The sequence below is a fragment of the Sinocyclocheilus anshuiensis genome, unplaced genomic scaffold, assembly GCF_001515605.1.
Source record: "Sinocyclocheilus anshuiensis isolate Anshui unplaced genomic scaffold, SAMN03320099.WGS_v1.1 scaffold200, whole genome shotgun sequence".
NCBI classification, from domain to species: domain Eukaryota; kingdom Metazoa; phylum Chordata; class Actinopteri; order Cypriniformes; family Cyprinidae; genus Sinocyclocheilus; species Sinocyclocheilus anshuiensis.
Genome location: NW_015558595.1, coordinates 350,737 through 377,853, shown reverse-complemented (window position 1 = coordinate 377,853; position 27,117 = coordinate 350,737). Strand labels below are relative to the sequence as shown.

Below are 27,117 nucleotides of genomic sequence, written 5' to 3'. Positions count from 1 at the left end.
TTAACATTTACTTACATTTAAGAGTTTGTTGTTGTTTTGAACTTCATTCCACAAGTAAAATGGATTAGTTGTGCTACTACATTTCTAAGAGCTCAGGCATATGATTTTTATCTTAAAGGTGATAAAACAGGCTTAAAGATGTGCAGTCACATTTACTACTGTTCAGCCAATTTTTGTGGGCGAAATACAGTCATTTCTATGTAATCGGGAATTTTATGTGAAGGCGAAATATTTCCCCACACATATTCCGCACTAGGTTTGAGTTAGTCATGTAAATGGCTTTATGGTATATTGTCTCCTATATGTTACTGTATATCCAATAGAACTAGCTATCATCATTTATTAAAGAATAATTCTACAATTGTCTAGTAAAGCTACATTAATTTGGAATGTAACAGCGGATAGTTTCTTTTGTTTTACAGGACCAACTTGTTTACTTAATTTGATCTCATTTTAAGCATCCATCAGTTTTTGTCATTGTGGTACTGTGGCTTCACAATGCTAACCAAGCAAAGCCAGTATTGACAACAATGGGCTGGTAATGGGCTTAGCAAAAAATATGGATTATTTGACCCGCGTCAAGGTGAATGTGTACTCATTAAACTCTTAAACCTACCAGCGATTCTCTAATCTTGTAACCTTGTGCCCCGAACATGCAGTATGTATTTCTCTGGAAGCTTCTGTTTTATGATCAAACATGTGGTCTTGCATGTCTTGATGGTCTCCTCTGAGCAGATCGAGACCCATAACCCTCTCATGCTGTTTAATAATGGATGTTTAAGAAGTTTCTTAGCACAAAAGGGCTTTGTTCCAGTTCTGCTCGACTGCCCTGTATAAATGAAAACAAAAAGCTTGTGAGTGGAATGAGGAAGTGGAAACTCATCTATAACTAGCTAGCATGGTTAAGGTTCTTAGTTCATCTCTTGGTTGGCTGCTCAAAGCTTGCTCTTATTAAAGGTCTGAAAAAGATCATCTTGTTCACATTGCTAATGGAGTAACCTTCGTTTTGGGTTTCTGTATTAAAGGAATATTCTTGGTTCATTTATAGTATACGTTATATGTTTTTTTTTAAGATCCCGCATCCCCATTTTGAAACTCTCTCCTACACATAACATAACTGTTTTATACTGTCGACTACGAGTTCAAGGTGTTATCACTACTTGCTTTCAGCAATAGAAGAGCTCTGTTCCTTTCACAGCTGATTTAAAGGGAAGCAAACTGTAGTATATTGAGAATTAACCTTCTGGTGTTGACTACACAAGCCCATAAGCGACTTTTATCCACATATATCAAATTTCAATCCACTGAAGAGCTCAGGGAAAGGCCTAGACATAACACTTCTGAGGAAAACATTCCCAGCACTTCTTCGCAATACAACCCTTCCAGAAAACCACACCATCGGCAGTTTAAAGAGCACCCTGCTGGGCAAACAACACTAGTCATGTCATAGTCAACCGTATCTACAAAGCAATGCCCAGAATGTCTCCTCCAGGACCAATCCTACTAGGATGTGTGACGAGCATCTCCGTGTTGATCTTCCTGATTGAACCATGCAGGAATGTGGTCCAGCCCATGACTAATACAGCATGTATGTTGGGAAATATCACAAACAACATGTATTCATTATCAAAAGCCCTCTTGACGTGTTTTAGCCTGGGGTTTAACGTTACATATCGAACTTTAAAATATGGAGTATGGTTTTGATTTGCTTGACGTTGATTCATATTCATCATGCATGAACTGCTGATTGTGAGTTTGATTGCTGGAAGCATTCAAACTCAGAGTTTCTCTCAGAAGTTGTCGTCTGGGTTGACGTCTACCAATTTTCCACGATGTAGCATAATAAATGTGCATTCTTCATCTATTATCCACTCTGAGATCAGGACCCTCATCAATAGTCTCTCGACACTAGTCATAATTGGACTAAATTATGTTTTTAAATTAATATTATGCTTTAAATTGTGGTTTAACTTTACAAAAATGCTTGTGTTTTGTAATTCCCTTTCATTGATGACTGGGTTCTCCAAACATTTGCTTGAGCTGTGTGTCGACAGATCACTGATGTGATGCCCATTTTTTTTGTGTCTGGAGTCTGGACCCATTCATTTATTCACAAAACATAAAAAATACTCAGCTTTGTGGGTGTTGAAATCTGATCGTCAACAGTGAAGCTTCTCAAAAAAAAAATGAAAATGAACAGCAGCATTTAACTATACTTCAATATAAATAAACACATAAAATGGCAAAAAATATCCAATGGAATTTTAATTTCCATCATCTGAACCAACCTGACTTTCAAATGCTAAACACATGAGAGAAAGGACAGGAAGTTGTCGCTTAACTAACATCACACGTTTGAAAAATATAGTTAGTAACGTCACTGTTTAAAATCGAGTGTGATGTTGCTTTTATGCAATAGTTCAGTAAACAAGAAGTTAATCTTGAGTAATTTACCTTTTGGATACAATATTCCCAATTATTAGCCAAATTAGCTTTTGTTGTGGTCACATTAGCCGAATTTCAGATGAATTGTCAAAAAAGGTCTTCTGCCCATTGTCAATAGCATAGCAATGTATGAAGCACAGCTCACACAGAAGTCCATTTTAAACCAAAACCAGCAGCTTTCTGTTGGTAAATGCAGCAAATTGACATGACCAAATTATTGACGATTGAAAACTTCAATCTGAGCAATGGCAAAAGTGAACACATCTTAACAATGAACCCTGGATGTAATCCATGTTTTTGAACTAATCACTTGAGTTAATAACTCCATAAATTACTAGTATGTGATTTCTGTCCCTGAATGAATCGGTATTTTTGAACAAACAGTTTAATTGAAAGATTCAATTACTTGTTGCCAACTACTGGAATATTGATGTAAACCTACAGAAGAATAACTGAAAAATCCCTACCACTAATGCTTTTTTCACATGAAAGCACGACCATAACTATGTCTTATATATATATATATATACATATACAGGTGTTCTATATTCATGCACTGCTTTAATTGACGCACACAAACACACACACACGCTGGAATTTGTGTTGTGCTTCTGTGAATGCACTGCTTTAATTGACGCACACAAACACACACACACACACACTGGAATTTGCGCTGTGCTTCTGTGAACAGTAAACCCCACCTACTTTGACTTGATTGGCCATCTCAATTATTTTGACATTGACAAGCGCTGTTAGACCGCTGAGATAGACCAGACTGAAAATATCACTTTTAAACCTTTTGTCATCTTAAAAAACAGAGCGCTGTGTAATGGAGTGCAGCAGATCAGTGCAAGAATTTTTCTTTTTTATTATATTGAACATTCTTATTAGTCATTGACCCAAATATATTATGTAATCCTATTTGTCATACTGAAATATCACATGGCATATAAAAACACTGCCTTTTCGAAAGCATTCAGACCCTGATAAAGTCTCATTTGGATGAAGCTGCCAAGCTTCTCTTGCAGTATGATGCAATCAGTGTTTCTCTGTGAGGTGCACCCTTCAGCTTTGGAGAGAGTTCATTATCCAAAACACAGGGGCCAAATTATCACTGCAGTGGCTCATCAACAAAAAGATTAATGTTCTCCACTGATGCAGTGTCACAGTCAAAGCCTTGATCCCAATCCAACTGGCCTGGCACAATTTGAAAACTGCATTGCATAAGAGCCACCTAACTAACTCAAGCTACCTGGAGTGAATCTGCCTAAAATGGGCTGTAATTACGGTTGCAAAAACTAAATTTTGGAAATATTCCAGAAATGTTGGAAACTTTCCAGGATTTTTTGGAATATTCCAGGGATTTTTGGAAAGTTGCAGGAAATGTTCCACCCCTTTGCAACCCTAGCTGTAATGTAAAGATAATTGCACAAAAAAAGCATTCTTCAGTTTTTTTGTTTGTTAATTAATACAATTTCAGTGTAGGATTAGTCATTCAGACAATTGGTTAGTTTAGCCAAAAGTTCTCTTTTCAAATACACACATCTTGCTGCTGTTGCTTCCCAATTTATAAAACATATAATAAATAAATTACAAGCCTAGAATTACTGTCTTTACTATGTTAGATACTTATACGTAGCTTTCCCATCTCCACTGATGTGCAAAGTTTTAGTAAACAGTATGCACAAAAATGTGCTAAGTGACCTTTGACCTTATGTCAAATATTATTTTACATTTAGCTTAAATTAGATAATCATTCTGTTGTATCCCCTTGTGGAGACCCAAATATGAAATAAACCACATTAATTTTCCCTAATCGCATTATTAGCAGGTGTGAGAGCACCTGTCAATTGGGAATGTTGACTTAGATATGCGTTTAAGTATGATTCACGTTTTCAGGGCTCAGAGGTCAGGACAGGCGGACACAAGACACCACAGAATCCTCCTGAGAAGGGGAACGTGTGTCCGTTTATCTGTGGGGTGGGAAGGTCTTGTGAACGTTTCCCACTGTGCTGTATTTTACTTTCTCACGTGCAGACTAACAAACACGGCCTTAAATTCACATTAGGAATTCTTTTAGAAAGACAGAAAATATGAAAGTCAGATTAAACACAATGGCACAAAAATAAACAGTTTGAGGTTAATCAATGTTTAACCTAACACTCTCAAACTAAACCTTTAGTTACTCTACCGTTCAAACGTTTGGTACATAAAAAAATTCTTTCTTGAAAATCTCAAACTAAACCTTTAGTTACTCTACCGTTCAAACGTTTGGTACGTAAAAAAATTCTTTCTTGAAAAGAAATTAATACTTTTATTCAGCAAGGATGCATTAAATTCATCAAAAGTGAGAGTAAAGACATTTATAATATTAGAAAAGGTTTCTATCTCTAAAAAAAACTCTGTTAAACTTTCTAATTATCAAAGAATCCAGAAAAAAATGCATTATGGTTTCCACAAAAATATTAAGCAGCACAACTGTACAACATTGATAATAATAAAAATGTTTCTAGAGCGCCAAATGTATTCGAATGGTTTCTGAAGGTTAATGTGACACTGAAGACTGGAGTAATGGCTGCTGCTTTGCCATCACAGGAATAAATTACATTTAAAAAATTAAAACAAAAAACAGTTACTTTAAGTTGTAACAATATTTTACAATATTACTGTTTTTACTGTATTTTGATCAGATAAATGCAGCCTCAAATAATTAAAACATTGACAGTCAATCAAAATTGTTTCGACTTTTAACACACGTACTGCAGTTATACTGTACACTTTAGGATTTAACATCTGGGAAATATTTTGTGCCGCACACACGTCAAGAAATAAACTTAACCTTAAGTTGCTTCTAAACTTTTGAGCAACACAGCATTTTTATATTAGACCGAACCTGAACCGGAAGCTGAAATTAAAGGCTCACCTGACAACGCAATTTTCCCAAAAAGAAAATCTTTATGACACGAGTCTTTAAATGAGTCTGCTAAATGGGGTGAAAAGGGATTGTTGGATTTCTATCTGAGGTTACAGAAGCTGCATGTTTCTAATTAGTCTCCTGAAACCTAACCAGAAGTGGGATTTCTCTCTTTCGCTCCTGCTTTTGAGGTATTTTATTTAATGCTTATTTCCTCACATATGCTTCCTCCACCGTTTCTTCCGCAACGTCATTTCTTCATTCCCCTCCGTCTAGTTCTCATGCACTCACTTCAGTCTTGCCCTGAGGAGTTCTTTGAGCAGTAATAATGCCACTCTTATCTTACGGAGATGCTATCGGTGGCACTTTGAAGCCTGGCTGATGTGATCTGTTGCCCTCCACACCACTTTTTATTAAACCTACATTAGAATGACGAGTTTGACAAGGCCTAATATAATCCCATAATAGTCTGGTGAGACATGCTGTCTACTGTCTATGGTGATCAAAGAGCCTAGGGTGATCTTCACCTTGTCTTGTGTGCTGGTCCCTTTAAATATATAGAATAATTATAATATCTTTTAAGTTCCTGAATTTAAATTAAATATGAAATGTAAAATTGTAATAAGAATAAGTAGAAAAATGGAAATATAATATTATATTTATAATAATATAATAATATATATATACATATACACACACATATACATATGAATGCATTTAATATAACTAAAAATAAATTAAGCACAATGTTATTTCTGGTGCCATTTCAAAGACTGATTTTATACATTTGATTTTATTTAATGCATTAATTGATGCATTTATTAATTAATATTAATAATACCTTAATTCTTGAATTCTTAATTTTGGAGGTGCTGGTTTGAATGAGAAGCCATGGAGTAATTTGTGCTGGATCCATTGCACATGTTTTGTGTTTATAGGCAGCTTGGTGAATATACAAACCTATTTGGCAGGTACTTTATACAGACGCCTCTTTATTCGAGGATGAAAAGCAGAAACGTGAAAGAAAAGAAAGTGGTTGTAGATAAGAGAAATGGGACTTTCATTGGGACTAGAGGGAGTTATCTGGTCATTGAAGAGAAAAATAATGAGGGATTGGCTTTAGAATCAGTGTTAAAAAGGATAAAGATGAAGAGGAGGGTATCAATGTGGCCTCCACTTCTCTATACATTAGTGAATAACTAATGAGAAACAAGAAGGAACATTCATTAGTTTGGTCTTTGGAGACTTTGATGGTATGGTGAAGGGCCTTGCGTCTTTGTATAAGTATGAGAGCATGTGTGTGTGTGTGTGTTTTGGAATATTGGGGTAAAGATTGGCAAGTAAACACCAAAACCTCACATATAAATGCAAAGAACATGCTTGTGTTTCCATTACAGAATTACAGAAAACCCAGTCCTTTGAGTTCTACACTTTGTCTGAGAAGGCCATGGACTATAGGATCCTTTTCATGGATGAGGATCAAGACCGTATGTACGTGGGCTGCAAAGACCATGTAATCTCGATGTACATCAACAACATCAGCCAGACCATGCTGAAGGTGAGAGAGCAGTCAAAACCTCTCTATATCAACATGAAATGCAGCACAACAGTAGAAACCAATGGCGACCACATTTCTTTCCTTCTCATTTGACTAATGGGAAAGTGGCAGTTTGGCTAAACAGTGTTGGCTTTTGAGGAGACAGTTTGAACACAACTGGCAAAAATTATGGAAGTTTATCTTTCCTCTTCCAGCAAAGGCTGGCAAAACTTCAGAGATCCATTGCATTCCAGTGCATTTTGCTGGTCTATGCTGCACATCTATCCAGCAGGGCTCAACCCCAATCACGAGTTCACCAGTAAAAAGCCTCACCAAAGTTGAAGTACAATACAGCATGAGTTGTTTCTACTTTAAGAGCTTGACAAATAACTACTAGACTTTAAAGTGGTAATTTACTTTTTTTCATGAAAGTCTAAGGAGAAATGTAGCAGAATGTTCAAACTGCTCGTGCATATAATGAAAGGTGACTTTTGATCAATTTAATGCTTGATATTGATTTAATATAATTAATAAATTCGCTTATTACATTTATGCTTGTGTAGTAGTCCCATTAGACGTGCATAGTAACATAAATCTGTCAGTCAAAATGTTCCTTCATCCTTATATTACAATTTTCTCACTATTCTCTTTTTTTTTTTTCTCAGATCTTCTGGCCGGCATCCACTACTAAGGTCGAGGAGTGTCAGATGGCTGGCAAAGACCCCACAGTAAGAACATTGACACTTTTAAACTCCTGGCATGTTATGGTTGGCCAGATCTTTTATGCCTCTGATTCACAGAGAAGACAGCAGCATTCTTGATTCAACTCCTATTTGTGTGTTGCTTGGTGAAGTGATCATCCAGTGAGCTGTTTTCACATGCATTATTTTCCCTACAATCACATGCAATTAATCAAACTTGTCCCAAATCAATCAAAAGAGCACCAAGCATGAGCTGATTTTAAATCAGTGTTTAGTCCTCAAATTTTAACCTTCATGGCTGGATCAGGAACAGATGGTTCTAGCCACTACGTGTCCTAAAACTAAGTAAATGCTGGAATGGACTAATGTTCTCAACTGGCCAAAGAAAAATACTGTACTTCGTACCCATACCGCAAATGATCATTTTAAACCTGTATTTTATGTACTAATGAAATACAGGAATTTACAAGTGCACTGAACTGAAGTTGTATATTTTAATTGCACGTGACTGGAAAATAGGGTAAATTAATGTAAACCTGGCTACTTTTTGACACTGAGATGAGCGAAAATGTCCCAATTTACTGGTTTATGGCTCAATTTATATTCACCCCACATCATGAATGTTAGTATAATATCTGGGTGAATATCATAAAAAAATGACTGTGTCATATTTCACCCAAAGAAGAGAGCTAGTTTATCCTCTTTATAACAATTTACTCTCAATTTATACAATTATTTACACTTCATTATTTAAAATAAATTATTTGTAAAAGTCATTTAGGGAGAAAATGCCACCAAAATATCCTTGAAAGTCTTCATAAAATTCACCCAGCCCTAAATTGTAGGACTACAGTGGTTTAATAACTTTAACAGTGGGGGTACAGAGCAACATGTCACATAGTGATATATGCAGCTTTTGCAGATCAGCCTTCCCGCACTGCTCCTGACAAATATTTGTGTTTGAGCCCTTCCTATAGTCTGTTTTCCTCTCTCGAAGTGTGTGCCTGTGTTTAAACTATAGGGCTTATGCCACAGCTTTCCTCTGACGTTTTATTTGTATCTGGATCTGTAGTACTGCCCCTTGTCAGGTTGTCAGGTTTCCTCCTCTCACTGGGATATACCCCATCCCTCTCCCCTGACAGGACCAGCAGCCACAGGAGCGGCAGCGCGTGACCTCACATCATCCGAATCTGTCTGCATCGTTTGGGAAACACTGAGGTGTTTCTTTAACAGAGCTGTAAATGATATTAAGACGTGTTTATGGAGCTCTTTCTTGTTAATTCTGCCTGATCTGTACGTGAACCGTAAGCTGTCAAGACGTCTTTTTGCCTTTGCGGAAGAAAAAGTTTTCATACCATAAATCAGTAGTGAATACAAGCCAGTAGAGGATAATGTTGACGTGCCACAGAAAAATAACTATTAATGACAAACATGTGAAAGAGATCAAGGGGAAATGGGAGGAGTGGATGGTGGGGTATGTGCTATTGGAAGTGCTGTTATTTTTCTGGAGTTGCTCTTGAAGGACCCGTGTGTGCGCATGCTAACCGAGAGCTCATGCAGCTGCTGTTTTGACACACTTCGCCAAGTTCCTAACTGCTCCCCTGGCACTTCTTTTCTTTCTCTACTCATCCCTCTCTCACTCTTTCTTTGGGCTGGATCATGTGCAGTCGCTTTGGCGTCACTTTAGTTTGGGATTCCTATATTCTAAGATAGGCCTTGAATTCCTGACCTATGTAAACTTTTACTTCCTCAATGGATCGAAATAAATTGTCTTAATTTTAATTGGCATTGTCAGCTTCCTAAATAAGCGTATCAGCTTGCTAATAGAATTATGTAGCACTAAATTACTTTAAAATTACATTCAAAGAGATTTTAGGATAACTTTCAGGAACGAGAACAATGAAATCTGTCTGCATCGTTTGGGAAACACTGAGGTGTTTCTTTAACAGAGCTGTAAATGATATTAAGACGTGTTTATGGAGCTCTTTCTTGTTAATTCTGCCTGATCTGTACGTGAACCGTAAGCTGTCAAGACGTCTTTTTGCCTTTGCGGAAGAAAAAGTTTTCATACCATAAATCAGTAGTGAATACAAGCCAGTAGAGGATAATGTTGACGTGCCACAGAAAAAGAACTATTAATGACAAACATGTGAAAGAGATCAAGGGGAAATGGGAGGAGTGGATGGTGGGGTATGTGCTATTGGAAGTGCTGTTATTTTTCTGGAGTTGCTCTTGAAGGACCCGTGTGTGCGCATGCTAACCGAGAGCTCATGCAGCTGCTGTTTTGACACACTTCGCCAAGTTCCTAACTGCTCCCCTGGCACTTCTTTTCTTTCTCTACTCATCCCTCTCTCACTCTTTCTTTGGGCTGGATCATGTGCAGTCGCTTTGGCGTCACTTTAGTTTGGGATTCCTATATTCTAAGATAGGCCTTGAATTCCTGACCTATGTAAACTTTTACTTCCTCAATGGATCGAAATAAATTGTCTTAATTTTAATTGGCATTGTCAGCTTCCTAAATAAGCGTATCAGTTTGCTAATAGAATTATGTAGCACTAAATTACTTTAAAATTACATTCAAAGAGATTTTAGGATAACTTTTAGGAACGAGAACAATGATCTCTCTCTCTTTTGTTCTCCTCAGCATGGATGTGGAAACTTCTTACGAGTGATCCAGCCTTATAACAGGACGCATCTGTTCATCTGCGGCAGTGGAGCCTACAGCCCAGTATGTGCATTCGTTAATCGTGGCAGGCGTCCTGAGGTCAGTTTACACTCACTAATGAAAACGAGTCAGAGTGTCTGATTTAGTTCAGTTTTACCTTCATTTTACTACATTTGCTTCAAAAAACAAACAAAACAAGCCACAACATGAGTCATGAATGCATACAGTAACTAAGGTTAAAGAAGATGTGACAAGACTAAATGAAATGAGATTAAACAAAATTAAGGGAAGAAATAAAAAGTGAAGAGACTACATGAGTTGAGACAAGATGAGACAACCAGAAACAAAACAATACAAGAAGAGATGAAAAGAGGTGAGATGAGATGAGACAAGAAAAAATATGAACAAGATGAGATGACATAAGAGACAAGACAAGACTTAAAATGAGAAAAGAGGAAAAGAGAAGAGACCAGATGAGATTAGACGAGACGAACCAAGAATCCTTAGTTAAAAAAAGTAATGAGACCATGAAATGAGATGAGAAAAGATGAAATTAAACAAGAATAGAAGAAAAGCGAAGGTACCAGATGAAATGAGACAAGATTAAACAAGAATCGAAGAAAAAAAAGGGACGAGACCAGGTGAGATGAGACGAAACGAGAATCCTTAGAGGTAGAAAAAAAAAGAACGAAGAGAAAAAAAAATGGTAAAAAAAGAGACAAGGCGAGACCAGATGAGATTAGGAGCAGTCCTGCTAGCCATCTGAGTCCAACAGCTTGTTTTCTATCATTCTTTTTTTGTTTGAAAAGCATTTTACTCTCTCAACCCTCTGTCCGTGTGCATCTCTCTTGGCTGCACACCAGCTGGACTATTACAGAAGATGAAAACTCTGCAATAGGGTGACCTATAACCTTTAAAAGTGTGCTGAGTAGCTTTGTGACATAATGATGGGGCCACCCTGGAGTGACCATGTGACTCACATCTTTGCCTATAGTTGCGTGTGATGTAAAGAGCCAATACATTAGTTAAAGAATACACGTGTCCCCGAGACAAATTAGAAGCTCTACCACCAGCAGCTGTATGTCCTGACGGAGGCTCTCTACGTCTCTGGTTTCTCTCACTTCACGTAACTGGCCAACACCAAAGGAGAGGATAGACTGGCCTGGCAGTCGGAAACCTGGAAGCCTCTGGGCAAGTCTGTCCAACCAATCAGAAGAAAGCCAGAACCACTGCACTAATGAGTGCTAGGAAATTACACAGAAATCTTTTTATATAGATTGGCTGTGAAACATTTCGGATCGAGCTGAAAGTTGAGAACAGATTTCATGATGGTAAATTGGATAAAATGATAACAAGAGCGTATGTCAGTAATTTATATTTATAAAGGATATGATTTGATTATTTGATTAAAAAAGGTCAACTTTGCAGAAAGGTCAACACATAAGGACTGAGCACGGTCTGTTTTGTTTTTGTGTGCCATTTAGTGATGGTTTATCTAGTTAAAACCATAGATTTGTGTGTGTGTGTGTGAAATGAGAGATTTTATGTTTTTGGTGTCATTGGCAGGAGCAAGTGTTCCAAATCTCTTCCAGAGCAGAATCAGGGAAAGGAAGATGCTCCTTTAACCCACAAGTCAACACCGTCTCGGTCATGCTCAGTAAGTGCTGCTGTCTTTTGTGTCTTTATCCACAGGTGCCGTTTTGTCTCGGACACGTACTATAACACTTTCTCTGTTAGCTCTTTCTTCATGACCCTATGGGGTCATAAAAACACCCACATCTTGTGGCAGGCTGCCCCCTTCTGATGTGACAACTTTGGGTCACTCAGTGCAGCCCCCTTAATCCTTTGATCTGTAATTGGCTAGTTGGTGTTGGGCTGCTGTTGACACAGCCAATGGGCTACATTACACGCGCATTCATGCTTTTTACACAACAGAGAGCCAATACAACTGCAACATAAACACACGTGTTATTTTAGTATCATTGAAACACTATTACAGTTTTTATTAATATTTGAATTAGTTATATTTTCATATTTTCCATTTTTATTTTAGTTAAAGTTTTAGTAATTTTGTTGTGTTTTTTTTGTCATATATATATATATAAACATATATATATATATATATATATATATATATATATGCCATATATATAGAAAGAGGGAGAGAGAGCGAGAGAGAGACAACCATTCATCTAGCTTTTCAGTTAACGTTTAGCGTTTTTTTATTGCGAGCATTTTATCGGTTTCAATATTAGTTAACTGTAATAACCCTGAAACACATATGCACTCATATGCATATGCGTTCTCATGAGAACTAATTGCATGTGCCACACATACTTGCCTACACAAATCACACACGCACACCTACATATAATGTTATAGGTCATCGTTGAGTCATCTGTATATGAGAGAAGGTTTTAAGTGGTTATTCTATTAAGTAGAAAAGTTCCTAACCGTCTAGACAGCATCAAAGACTGACGGTCCTTGACATGACAGCCTACAGCTTTCTCTGTCTGATGTCCGTCTGACAATTTCCATCATACACTTGGCCCTTAGTCGTACATGTCAGCCACGGGCCCCAGCAATATGGAGTGATGAAGTGATAGAGTAGTGCACTGATGAAAGGAAGGAGAGATTTGAGGAATGGAGACTTGAGCAGGCCATTAGTGGAGCACACCGCAGAGACATGTACAGCGTTTGGGTTAACAAAATAAATGTATTTTAAACAGGGCTGTCAAATTGAATATGCCGAGGCATAGGATTAAATGTTTAATTAATGTTTTAATTACATTAATGCATTTACTGTATTTGATTTGACATCATGAATGTTTCAATCTGTTCTGTGTAATTATTAAAACCCGACTAGAACAGATCGGTGAACACACACACACACACACACAATGCTCTATAGCGAAGCACTCATTTCAAATTAAAAGAATGTAATATTTTATAGGTAACTTTTTTATAAATCAGTCCCAGACAGAATATTTAACATAAGTGAAATCATTTGTAGTTTTTATTTTATAGTGGACTTTCAATAACATTAAATTATTGAAGCTCCAACAAATGAAACTCTGTCATTCATAGAAATGTTAAAGCAAAAACATTTTATACATGTAATTTTATACATGTAATGAAGTGCCGTAAAGGTTTTATTATTTAATTATTACTTTATTATTTACTTATAATTTTTTTTACTTATTTTATTATTTACTTATTAATTTATTATTTACTTATACTTATTTATTATTGCTTAATCTATTGTCTTTCCTAGTTTAATTCACCAACCAATTCATCTGAGAAGATATAAAATCCATACCTAACACTAAATCTGTGTAAAGCAACAGTGGGACACATTTCTGTTTCTGTTTGTGGTTAGATCAGGAGCTGTTCTCTGGCATGTACATTGACTTCATGGGGACAGACGCAGCCATCTTCAGGAGCCTGACCACAAGGAACGCAGTGAGGACGGACCAACATAACTCCAAATGGCTGAGCGGTACAAACCATATGTTATTTTATCCATCTACATTATTATGACTGTTCGGTCAAGAAAATTGCGGATGTTTTCTTGAAGCTACAAATAATTATTTATGTGGAGCATTAAATTATATGTTCACGTTCCATGCCATTTCAGTAAAATAATACACAAACCCCAAAGTAAAAACCTTCTTTGCCCACGTCAAAGGAAATAGCTGAAGACAGGACAGACTTGATATCTGTTTACAATGATTCCACCAGGAAAATGAAAATATATTGTGCATGCATGACGGTTTTCTCAAGAGGTCACATTATCTTTTACACAATGAAACACATATTTGGTCAGGATCTGTGAGATACATTTTCTTAACTCAGTTCACCAGCAGCTATATTATGTTTCATATAAACTTAGGCATTAGCACCATGCGGAGATGTTTGATTCTTTAGGCTAGAAATGATACAGTACAATCTTCTTATTTCTCTTTTGTGGTTGATGTAGAGCAAATTGAGTGTTTAAGCTGTAGTTATTCTTCTATTTTGACTAGAGCCAGTGTTCATCGATGCCCACATGATTCCTGATGGCTCAGACCCAAACGACGCCAAACTTTACTTTTTCCTGCGCGAGAGACTGACAGACAGTAGTGGAAACACTAAGAACATCCACGCTATGGTGGCTCGAGTGTGCCCTGTAAGTCTGACACTATTTGCAAGTTATGCAATCATGTTCAGGGAGGTATGTTTTTTTTTTTTAAGGAATTTCGATCAAGTGCAATCTCAATCTTACCATTAATATGAACTGAATAATATATAAATGTATGAATAATTTATTTTATGTCATTGTAAATTCTATTTAGAATGACACTGGTGGTCAGCGCAGTCTGGTGAACAAGTGGACCACGTTTCTGAAGGCTCGGCTGATATGTTCAGTTCTAGAGGAGGATGGTACAGAGACCCTCTTTGATGAGCTCGGTGAGACCACACACACACACACACACACACACACACACACAAGGTTACCATGTATTAAGGGGACATTCCATAGGCACAATAGATTTTCTACTCTACAAACTGTATTTTCTATCCCCTTACCCTAATATATATATATATATATATATATATTTGTTTATTATATATATATCGATTGCCATATATTTTGGGACTAGAAAAAATCCCAAGGGACCTTTAACTCCATCGTACCCTAATTAGATACGGTCTTGACTTGTATTTAACCCAAAACACTCCTTCAAAAGCCTTACAAATTTCACGTTATAGTTAAACAGCTTTCTATAATTACTGGTCATTAACCATAAACCAGCCATTATGGTTTTTTTCAGTATCCAACAACAGACCTAGGAAATTTGTAAAGCTTTTCACCTCATTAAAATCCTTTTACGATCATAAAACACTCAGCACAAACGTTTACATTGGAGGGTTACAGCCTGTGATGGATTTACACGCTTTCACCTGTTTTATTCTTGTTAGGCCAAACTAGAACCATGTCACAATGTTGTGGAACAGATGTTGAGCTATTGAGTGAGTGTTGGTCTCTTTCACTCCAGAGAATGTGTTTTTATTGGAGACGGACCACCCAAAGGGCCTCCTCATCTTTGGAGTTTTCACCTCTACAAGGTAAAGCCAATAACAATATTGAGCTTGCCGCTAATGTGTGTATATATGCACATGCATGTTTTTATGTGTGTATTTGCCAAATATAGGTCAGACGGGATTGGAGCTGAGGGGATGACAGGGTTTCTGGGAAAATATGATCACACCTGAGAGCGGTAAATGAAGGGAAAGGTCACTCCTTTACAAACAAATATCTAATCTTAGTTCATCCAATAGCTTTTCACTCTGATGAATTTAACATTTTTATTATATGGAGGACTCACTGAATGATTTACATTTATTGGTCTATCACACAGAAAGAATGAGTGTAATATGCAGTGTTCTCTTGCTGAATCAGTTTAAATGTTTTTGTTGGTGTTTTGTGTAAATAAGTAAGTGTAAGCTCTCAGTTATTAGTTTTCATGTACATAAATAAAAATAGACACAAATGAGACAATTGTTGACAAAGTTATAAAGCATATAGAGCTATAAAACTAGCTACCCCTGAAGTGAATTTCTGATTTTTTTATTATTTATTACTAAATCAAATTATTACATTTGATTATATTTTAATATTTAAACTAATATGAGTTTAGAAATATTTTATTCTTACATTTACATCGAATTTATTTCATTCTATTCTATTCTTTATATATACTATTATACTATTTAATTGATAAATACTATTATAATATTTAATTTAATCTAATATTGAGTTTATAAATATATTATACTCTTATATTGTACATATTATTAATATATTTCATTTATTCTATCTATTTACTATATTATTGTAAATGTTTCTATATATTCTATATTATAAACATTTGTATGTATTATATACTATATTCTAAAATAACTAAGTATAATCATTTATATTTACTTTATAATAAATTATTTCAAATTTATAATTTTTATACATATAATTTTGTATATTTTATACAGTATATCTATTATTAAAAATAGACTATTTTGGGGTTGAAGTATTCGATGCAAAAAGGATGGCAGACTGTGTTTTTTATATAAATAAAGGTCAAAAGTGCCCGTGAAAATCAATTCCAGGGGGCAAATGTCCCTTTAAAAAAATGATAAAGTAATGCCAAATTTGACACTACCACCAACAGGCATAACTCCCATTATTTAACTTTTGAAGTACTATAAAAAAAAAATGTTAAGTACAGAGGTCATTTGATTGTAGCACAGTTTGAGACGTTGAGATGTCTTCAAAAACTCAAAGAGTTGTTTTTCCTGAAGAGAAAGATCCGAGAAGCCAGTGGTCTTCGTTTATTATCTCATTGTTTAGGCGAAACAGTTCAGATATGAGGTCTCATTTGGGATTTTTGCTATGGGTCATTTCATTATGCATGTTATGATGGGTTTCTATGGGTGTATGTTGGGGCGTGTGTGTATGTGAGTTGTGGTTTAATGAGGTGAGATTTCGGTCAAGGTTTCCGAGCTGTGGTTCATTCTCCAACCACGTCGAATCTGTGTGGTTTTCCTAATGAGGCCAATCCAAACAGCGACAGCTTCTCTGCCCATGCCCTGCTCTGTTATTTATCATTATATTTTGCCTCTTTCCCTTTGTTTTGCGATCAAACGAAGAAACTCTTTGTCTTGCTGTCTGATCAAAATCTACAATGTCCAGCCAAACGTCACTTCATCCCAGAGTGTGACCAAAGATGTGTCCCCTTTCCTTTATGTGGCATTTTTCACTCTCTGTGGATTGAGTCTCCAGTGTAACTATGTTACATCATCCCTTCCATCCAAATTCTTAGGAAGGATGCGCAAGACGGTCTTTTTACTGTCTGACTTGCTTGATTTTAAATAGGCCTGTGTGTTTTGTGTTATTCCATCCAGTTCTGTGTTCAGAGGTTCTGCTGTCTGTGTGTACAACATGGCTGACATCCTGACGGTCTTCAACGGCCCGTTTGCGCACAGGGAAGGGCCCAACTTCCAGTGGTTGGCTTTCCAGGGCCGGATCCCATACCCACGACCGGGAACCGTGAGTCACACACATTCATGTCCTGCCTTGGTACAGTCACTCTGTTTATAACACCATTAAACTGAGTAAATATTTGTGATTTGCACAGTATAGCTGAAAAGGCAAATAATTATGTTTGCTGAAATAATCATCATCATCATCATCATCTTATTTTTAGTTTAGTTTACACATGAAATTTGTAGATTTGATTTATGGTCTGTCCTCTGTCAGCCTTATATTTCAATGCCATTTATTTTTAGAGACAAGTAGAGATAATTATATATATTATTTAATTTTATATATTAGAGATAATTTAATAATATTTTACTAAAATGACATAGAATAATAATATTTAAATAATATAATATAAAATATTGTTTTTCAATTTGTAGACCTGATTTCTGCTCAGTCCTCTAGCTTATAATAGAAGGTCATTTATTTTTATAGATAAGAAGTGATCATTTTTTAAACAATATCTTACTATAAAATAATATAGCATATAATATTTGTTAATAATGTAATTTTCTTTGTCGAGTTTATACATAAAACTTGTAGGTTTGATTTCTGGTTTATCCTCTGACAGAAGGGCTTATATGTTATGGTAATTTATTTTTTATATAAGAAGTGAAATTTGTTAATATTTTACTATAAAACCATTATTTTATTAATGTAATGCTAAATCATCATCATCATTATTATTATTATGTGTATTATAATGTTAAGGAATCCCACTCAAAACCTTAAATTAATAATGCTTTGGACTTTTACATTTTGGGGGAGCTTTTAAAATGAAGTACACTTGCATGAGACACTCGGTGCATTCCAAACGGGATATATCGCCCTCCGAAGGGCACTTCGGAGTGAAAACAATCATGGCCACCATATTGAAGGGTCGTTCCAAACCGAAGTGCTCAAAACTGGCCACTTCAAAGGGCCCTTCGGAATGAAGGATTTCGAAGGGTACAACTGATGGGCACTTCGGGCTCCCATGATCCTTTGCGCAGATTCTTTGTTTGTTGTTTGGTCCCCTACACCCTTCAACCCTTCGAAGCTCTCACTCCGGAGGGTAAACCCTTTGAAGGGATTAGGGCATAGAGATGAGCCCTTCTGAATGGAACGCAGGGAAAGACTCACTAATATTAGTTTGAGTGACAAAAAGACCCAATTAAAGTGACAAAGCTTTCATAATCTAAAGCATGATTATCTAATCTTTCAATTGTTTTATCCTCTGTCAGTGTCCTGGTGGCGCGTTCACCCCTCATATCCAGAGTACTAAAGAGTTTCCAGATGATGTGGTGACGTTCATGAGGAATCACCCCGTCATGTTTAACCCCATTTACCCGGTCGGCAGGAAACCTCTGGTGGTGCGGACACATGCCGATTACAAATACACCTCTATAGCTGTGGACCAGGTCACCGCTGCGGACGGACGCTACCAGGTTCTATTCCTGGGCACAGGTAAAACCCCACAGTATGACAAATCTCAAGAAAAATAAATGACTATGACTATTCTAGAACATTAACCTACTCCGAGTTACAACCATCAAATGAAAAATAACTCAAATGTTCCAAAACGTATTTCAACAACTAGCTCATGTAATCTGTTTGTGGAAGGAACTGGCACACTTTACTTGACTGCTTGCTGACCTTTTCAACAGACTAAGTAGCTTTTTCCAACTAAAAATGAGAAAGGCAGAAACGTTGGAAAATCTTTTACTGACTGATAACGTTTTACTGAAAGTGTTTTGTCAGTTAAATTATACTTCATTTAATATACTTTAAAATTATACTGTACTTTAATAAATTATGGCAGTAAGCACACACTCGACTTTGTTATACCACACTGCTTCATAACATAACATGCGGTTTACATTATACAAAACATACCAGAGCAATGTTCCTTATAATTTTATATAAAATCTCCTGTAAATATAATCTAATATTCATCTGTTTTTCCAATTACTTTTAAAACGGCGTTTTAGGAGGAGTGTTGCAGTAGTTAGTTTCCATGCTCATGAAACGTTGAGCTGTGGTGCTCATGTGGGTGATGCAGGTTTTAATCTGGCCTGCAACATGTCCCATTTTCTATATATCATCTAAATAATTTCTATACTATACTATACTGTAAAGCAGTGGTTCTCAACCAGGAGGCCGAGATCCACTAGGTTTTAACAAACTTCCAAGGGCGCCACAGGATGACTTAATAACAATAATATATTAATTTCAATATTTAATTACAATTCATATTCAAATTATTATTATTATTCAAAAATAAAATACTCTAATTTAATAATGATAAAACATAATTCATAAAATCAAGAAATCATATTTCTTAAAAAAAAATTCTTTAGCTTTCCCCAGCAGAAATATTGTGGGAAATGTGTTACTTTATATGGGGGCCTTTGAAAATTGTGATGAACAAAAGGGGGGCCTTTGATCCAAAAAGGTTGAGAACCACGGCTGTAAATTATATTCAATACTATAATAATAAAATAAAAAATATATTTCAATTAAACTTAAAAAAATAGATATACTCTACCACTCCATTTCTTACAGAAATATAACAACATATACAGAGATCATACAGACATAAATCTGTCTGCCACTGACCACCACTAGGGGGCAGAGAGTCTACACAAGCTGCACAAACATTATCATCTAATCATTCTTAACATAAACATCTTTTTTCCATCTCTTCTGTATCAGCTAAATGGAAGATATTATGATTCCTGCTGTGTGACAGCACAAGACACGCTATTAACTTTTGGGATGGCAATGGAAGAATGAAAGAAAGAGTGTGTGTTTATCTGAGAACAGACTCGACACGACAGCAGACAGGCTCTGCGGTTACTAGGGAACGGGGATAGGGACATTTGGAGAGAATTCAAAATCACAGCTGTTTGTATTTGCCCATCAAAATTCCTGACGGAAAGCCAGGAGCATTGTGCGGAGCGGCCTGCCTGCTCCTTAATTGGCAGGGTTTCGTCTAGAAATGTTGGCTGTTTAAAATGGGAATTTCCAGAGTTTCAGCTGAATTCTCCATCATCCCTTTCTCTGAGGGTCTGGAGCAAAATATACACACCTATCATGAGCTCACAGAATGAATGAGCTTGACAATTAATGGTCATTAGCAGCTAGTGGCATCAAATTCAAAACTCAAGATATCCAATAGATAATTTCCACCAGGCAGATGGCAAAAAAACAAAAAAATGCTTAGACTTACATTGAAGTAGGGCCACGGGCCATATCTAGGGACTGGTGGGTTGACTCTTATGACGTGAAAATCACCTAGCAACCACCCAGAACACCTTGGCAGCCACACATTTTCCTCTAAAGTTTAGTTTGCAGATCTGTTTCTCAGAACAGATGCTCAACAACATCAAAAACCAACCCAGATATGCACACTAAAAGATTTCAAAGAGAAAATCGGAGAACGATGGAAAGTTCATATGCGGTTCAAACCCAGACCGCATTACCGAGGTTGTTTTTGCTTTCCAGACTGTCCAATGCTCTCCTGACGTTCTGATATTCTGCTCACAGATAAAGGCACAGTACAGAAGGTCGTGGTTCTGCCGTCAAACGGCTCTCTGGATGAGGATCTAATCCTGGAGGAGCTGGAAGTGTTTAAGGTCTGAGTTCTCGCCACACATCACACATCAAAGTATCTAGAGGGCAGACTGCAGGAGCAGAGCTGGCAGTGCCAAAAAGCGTTTATTAAAACTCAATGTTGTTCTAAGGGAAGGCAGATTTTTAATGGGAACAAAGACTGGGCATGAGGTAAGGAAAAGTTTACTCCGTGAGGTTTCTTATGATCGGCTTTGAGTGGCTCGAAATCATCAAAATAGGTTTAGGCATAATGAATCGATTCATGGACCATGAAATGCCACACTCACATAGCTCAGTTTAATTTGGCATCTCAACAGTCACAAATTTGCACATAAAAACTCAATACCACCTGAAATAGGCAATTTCTCATTGAAAATGTGGTTTCATTGTGATGTTCGTTATTGGCTAAAATTGCAGACAGGCTAAGGATGTCAATTATAATAAAAAGCTAAATCTTTTTTTTTATGTAGTTTAAAACACATATGCCTAGTTAGTTTAGGAATGTCATATTTGTTAAATTGTCAAATGGTGTAACCATCAAGTGAAAGTGATCACTTTTCCCCCCCAAAAGTTAATACGCAAGTTAACAAACTTTCAGAATCTTTTAATCATGGATACCAAGTTTTCTTGGGGTTATACCATTTGACGTTGCCATAAAAAGGTGAAATTCTGTCATTTTTGCTGTTGTATTATAAACAAACATAATGGCATCCATAGTCCACTTACCAATCAATTAACATGATCATTATAAAGGTGTTTAAAACACAAATTATATTTACTTAAACATAAGTGAGAGTATGAAAATCATATATTTCCCATTCTAGTTAACAAGTTTATGAATATTTTGAACCGAGTTATTGTGTCTGAGAAGCATCACATGACAAGCTTGATATACATTGTCATGGAAATAGGAATTATGGAATAGAATTCAGTATATATAAACCCTGATCAAATGATAATGGGGGGGATTATATTCTTTTCTTATTGTCTTATCACATACATGTTGGTTGCACCACACTGACTCTATATTGTTGAAAATATTTGTATAAAAATATCAAATTCTTACAGTTACACCACCTTGATATTTTCACCACAAAAAATACTGTTGAAATTTAATATATTAATGTTCATAAGAACATGCACTGCATGCACGAATTTTATTTATTTCTCTTTACATTTAACTTCATTCATCCAATTTCTTTTTTGATTTTCAGAAGCAATCTCCAATCACCAACCTAAGAATCTCATCTAAAAAGGTAACTACATTTAGTAGCTCTTTCATCTAGCTCTATTTTGTGATTAAGTGCTACATATAGTAAGTGGGGGTGGCGGGGGAAATGTTGTTGCTTTAATTCTGGGTAATTATCTAGTCACCAGTCCTGTGGGTTAAAGGAACAGCTTTTGAGATATCTGGCTTGTTTGCATTACAGCAACAGCTGTATGTTAGCTCTGAGCATGGAGTGTCCCAGGTGTCTTTGCACCGTTGCAATGCATACGGCTCTGCCTGTGCGGACTGCTGTTTAGCGCGGGACCCGTACTGTGCCTGGGATGGGCTCAGCTGTTCTCGATTCTACCCTACTGGCAAGAGGTACACAGACACAGACACACACACTAACACTCAGGGTGTAGCAGTGGGGCATAAATAAATGATGAGACACAGCTTTGATTTTATTTAGTCATAAAGCAGAAACACACAGTCTGGGTCGAAAGATTATTCGTGGAATTTGAATAAATCCCTAACTCTACATATTAAAATTCATTCTGTCACATTTAAAGAGTTCTGGCTTAAGATTTTCCTGGCAGACGATAAAAAACAAAACAAACAAAAAAAACATTGAGGGGCTAGAATATCAGAGATTTGAGGATAGGAATTTCTAACTTGGGCCAGTAAGCAACCACCCTAGCAACTGCATAACAACTCAAGTAAAAATCACTCAGAACACTTTAGCAACTGTGTGGCAACACGTCAGAAACCGTCCAGTCTTCAGAACTCAGACCGCACACATACAGCTTGTCAATCAAACAGAACAGTCCACATATTACATATTCATGAGCATTTACACTGTGGCTTGTTTCAGAATGGGACATGTTTATCTGATACCTTAGACAAACAGTTTTTCTTGATGCCAGATGTATTAATTACGGAAAATGTTGATGGAAGTCACAACCATCAAAACATCCATTCCAGAGTATTGAAGTGGGGAAAAAAAACAACAAATTTCATTTCACTGCACTTGTGACAGCTGAATCATGTTAATTATGAGAAATTAAGCTAAAATTTGACTTTCATGACAAGGAATGTGTTTTATAAAAACAAAATTGTGCAAACATTCAGGCAGTGATGTTGATAAAAAGTGAGAGAATGTAAGAGTGAAAGGTAAGAATGCATATATGAAAATATGTTGGATTAATCCTATGTAAATGTTTTTCCAGGAGAAGCAGAAGGCAGGATATTATGCATGGGAATCCACTGACTCAGTGCAGAGGGTTCAATCTGAAAGGTAATGAGTACCTGCATGTCAACACTTGGGATAGGAAAAAAAAAAAGTCCCAAAGTTATGTGCTGAGACAATTTAAGTTTTCAGTAAGCAGTTTTGTGACTGGCAGTTTAAAAAGCCTGTTTCCATTTATTTCATTCAAAGTCATTGCGACTTTATATCTCATAACGAGACTTTATATCTCACAATTGCACCTTTGTTTCTTGTAATTGCAACTTTTTCTCGTAAACGCAACTATTTCTTTATATTTTATTTCTCTGCATTTCAAAAATGCAATTATTTCTGACAATTGCTGCTTTTTCTCATAACCGCAGCTTCATTTGGTTAAACTCATGATTGCAAGTTGAAAACTCATGAAGCTTTAATGAAACCTCAACATCATGTAAAAAGCTTTGGCAGCAGTGTCAACAGTTAAGATGTGGTCACATCAGTGAAATCTTGTCACTGAAAACAGTCCATTGTCTACGGTCAACAGTATAGCGTTGTATGAATCAGCGTTCACACAGATGTCACTTTCAAACCAAGCAGCTTTGTGTTAGCACAGCGAATCTGCGAGACCAGCTTGAACCAGTTGCGAAACCTGCATAGGGAAATCTTTAGCTCTTTTTTTACGGAATTCCTGATCACGTGGAGTCATAATGAAATGACTGGCTTTGCCACATTGTACTGCATTTTTGCCATCTAATTGTAAGGATGAACTGTTCAGAAACGAAGTCATGTCTGGTTAGGTGAATCAATCTAGTGACTAAGTATTTTACTCATCAACAACATAGCCACAAACGAATCCATTTTGGCGTTATGAACGTTGCCATAGAAACTAATAATTTCATACTGTTTCGAGTAGAATCTCCAAGTTGTCATCTTGTAATTATGCTAATTCTAACGTGAACGCAGCCAATGCTAATGCTAAAATGCTCATGCATCAAAGTCATTTTATGAGGTGTTGACATAGTTTTTCAATACTAGCATACTATTTTTATACATATACACACAATGTATTTTCCTAGTGAAATACATTTCGGTGTTTAACTTAAATGCTAATTGACATGCAGCCTCACACATTTCCCTCTTCTTCCACCACTCATTTCCTTTTTTTCCTCTCATGTTTATCTAATTCTTTCTCTCCTTGAGAAAGAATCTGTCATGGGACCAGAACACCTGTTAATTTGAATACAATTGGCACTGATTCTGTCAGCGATCCAGATGACTCAGTTAAACACTTGGATGCATCAGAATTATTAAATAGCAGTCTTAACTATGAGTGGAAGCATTATCCCAGCTGTATGCGCAAAACAACTGTAGCATAATGTCTAAACAGATGTTGAATGTATGACATCATTGGCCAGTGTAGAGGGTCACTTATCCACACTAATCTGGCCCACTACTCTTCAGAGTACATTTTACTGCATCCCCAGTGAACTCAAAACCCATCATGACCCTCTTCCGCAGATGTTAGCTTGTCAGCTGAATTACAGCAGTACAATTACAATTAGTGTGCGAGAGAAAAACTTGATGTCTTGTTTCAGCCTACAGGAATGCAGTGGAGATGACTCAGTATGGAGTCAAAAACAACACCACCTTCCTGGAGTGTCAGCCCAAATCTCCACAGGCCTCAGTCAAATGGCTCATTCAGAGAGACAACGATCGCAGGAAAGAGGTCAGACAACTCTGTCCAAAATGACACAACATTAAACCCTGATCCTCAACAGCCAATGCACAGTACATTGCTCCATGCTATCGGCGGATGCTGCTTTCATTGAAATATTATCATGTGTTTGTAATCATCAAAAAGACTGACTCCTCCTAAACTGTCAGTGGTCCCTCTGTGCTTGAAGAATAAGAAAATAATGGATGTACAGGGACGTTCAAAACTTCTTTGTCTTGTAAAGGTCTGGCTTACAATAAAAATAAAGAATAGAGACAGTATTCTATAGATAATATAAGTGCTAATATTATATAAAGCATAATCTCCCACACTTGTATATTTTATGCAAATATAATTATTACATTTATATAAAATTATATAATAAAAAAAATGTGTTCTTTATTATTATTATTATATTTTAATTTAAAATATCTAAAAGTAGTAGTAGTAGTAGTAGTAGATGATTAAATTAATCTAAATTAATAAAATATAAATGTTTACAATTTGTACTTTCTAAATGGAAGAAACCCCTTTTATAGAGTTCATTAAATTCTAAAAATGGTCTTTTAAATCGCCAAAAGAATCACGCCCCTTCCCAAAAGGATCACATCCCTATCATGTATTTTTGCATTCAATAAGCATTTAAAAATGACACGTTCACCTGTCATTCTTTTCTCTGTGTGCAGGTGAAGCTGAGTGATCGTGTGGTGTCCACCAATCACGGCTTGCTCATCCGTTCAGTGCATTCTTCGGATCAAGGCGTGTACTACTGCCTGGCCACAGAGAATGGCTTCAAGCGCACACTAGCTAAAATCCATCTCCAGATTCTGAGCGAAGCTCTAGTCAGCGCTCTGAGCAATAAACATTCTCCCTGGGGCTGGGCAGCCTCACTGCACCCTAAAGCCCTGGTGTCGGCCTTCAGCCCGGCTGAGACGTTGGCCATGCACCAATACTGCAAGGAACGCAAACAGATGCAGAGTCTGCAGAGCATACAGAGCCCCATGAGAGGCGATCTGGGTAAACTCAAACCCTTGCTGGACCACAGGAAGAGCAGGAACCGCCGGAACCACTTACTACAGGAATAGAGGTGAAACGTAAAGGAAGGAGATTGAAGAAGAGATGATGAAAAGGAAGGAGATGGATAGAGAGAGATGATGAAAAGGAATAAAGACATGCATCAGGAGAATAAAGGAGGAGAACGTTGGAGAAGATTACTCTGTTATGAACCTCCCATTTGTTGTTTTTCTTCAAGCTCAAAGCATCTCAGGTGCTTCCTGTACAGCAGTCTTATATACATGATCGCCCAGAGCAGAGGACTCTGAGACTTCCTCACACACAGTCACTCAAGCCAATTTGTGTTTCAAGCTGCATAATACAAGATGCCATATGTCATACAGTAGTATTGTTGCCATTTTATGTGTATTTGACATTTCAGTTCAAACCATAAAGTAATACAAAGTCCTTCAAGACCCAATGAAATGGCTTGATGAGGAATGGCTTGATTTTTTTTCCTGTGTTGATTTATTTCCTATATGAAACAGGCAGTTATGGCGGGACATATGGAGGGGCTCGTCCCTTTTTTTTACATTACAGACATGAACATTTATTTCTACTTGCTAATGCTAGAGAAGTATTACCAAATGGGACAGTCTCATTCTAGAGTGAATCTCATTAGACAAGAATTTGGATACACCCCTTAATGCAAGTTGAGTCATCAATATTTTGGTTTGTTTACTGGAAGATAAAGACTGTATATTGCAAATGTACATATCTCCTAAAGATTTCTCAAATTTTAAGACTACATAAGCATTAGCCTTAGCTTCAAAGCTAACAGACATGGACAAAAACCACACAGAAATTCAGTTTCTAGTACATATCTTATTAGATATGGATCATGATGAGAGTATTTGGTTAACTCATAGATGTAATCTTGAATTAGATTTAGTTTCTAAATTAAAAGAAATTGACCAAAAGGCACACAATTTCAGTATTGATTTCATCTACATTTTCTTTAAGATCCCTGCAGAATGTTGTGATTAT

The 27,117-nt window shown here is 36.6% G+C and overlaps 1 protein-coding gene across 1 annotated transcript in view; it reads left to right on the top strand.

Annotated features, from left to right (window-relative positions):
• The window catches only part of sema3c (sema domain, immunoglobulin domain (Ig), short basic domain, secreted, (semaphorin) 3C), a 43,274-nt gene extending 17,096 nt beyond the window's left edge, over positions 1–26,178 (top strand). The window contains exons 3-18 of the mRNA XM_016475795.1: positions 6,757–6,917; positions 7,562–7,624; positions 10,242–10,361; positions 11,829–11,919; positions 13,642–13,761; positions 14,288–14,430; positions 14,597–14,711; positions 15,302–15,371; positions 17,205–17,349; positions 18,564–18,786; positions 20,869–20,957; positions 22,149–22,190; positions 22,365–22,522; positions 23,368–23,435; positions 24,959–25,089; positions 25,764–26,178. Coding sequence (XP_016331281.1) covers positions 6,757–6,917; positions 7,562–7,624; positions 10,242–10,361; positions 11,829–11,919; positions 13,642–13,761; positions 14,288–14,430; positions 14,597–14,711; positions 15,302–15,371; positions 17,205–17,349; positions 18,564–18,786; positions 20,869–20,957; positions 22,149–22,190; positions 22,365–22,522; positions 23,368–23,435; positions 24,959–25,089; positions 25,764–26,162 — 2,138 coding nt within the window. The 3' untranslated portion in view covers positions 26,163–26,178. The remainder of the gene's footprint in view (positions 1–6,756; positions 6,918–7,561; positions 7,625–10,241; positions 10,362–11,828; positions 11,920–13,641; positions 13,762–14,287; positions 14,431–14,596; positions 14,712–15,301; positions 15,372–17,204; positions 17,350–18,563; positions 18,787–20,868; positions 20,958–22,148; positions 22,191–22,364; positions 22,523–23,367; positions 23,436–24,958; positions 25,090–25,763) is intronic.
• Positions 26,179–27,117: the final 939 nt, after the last annotated feature.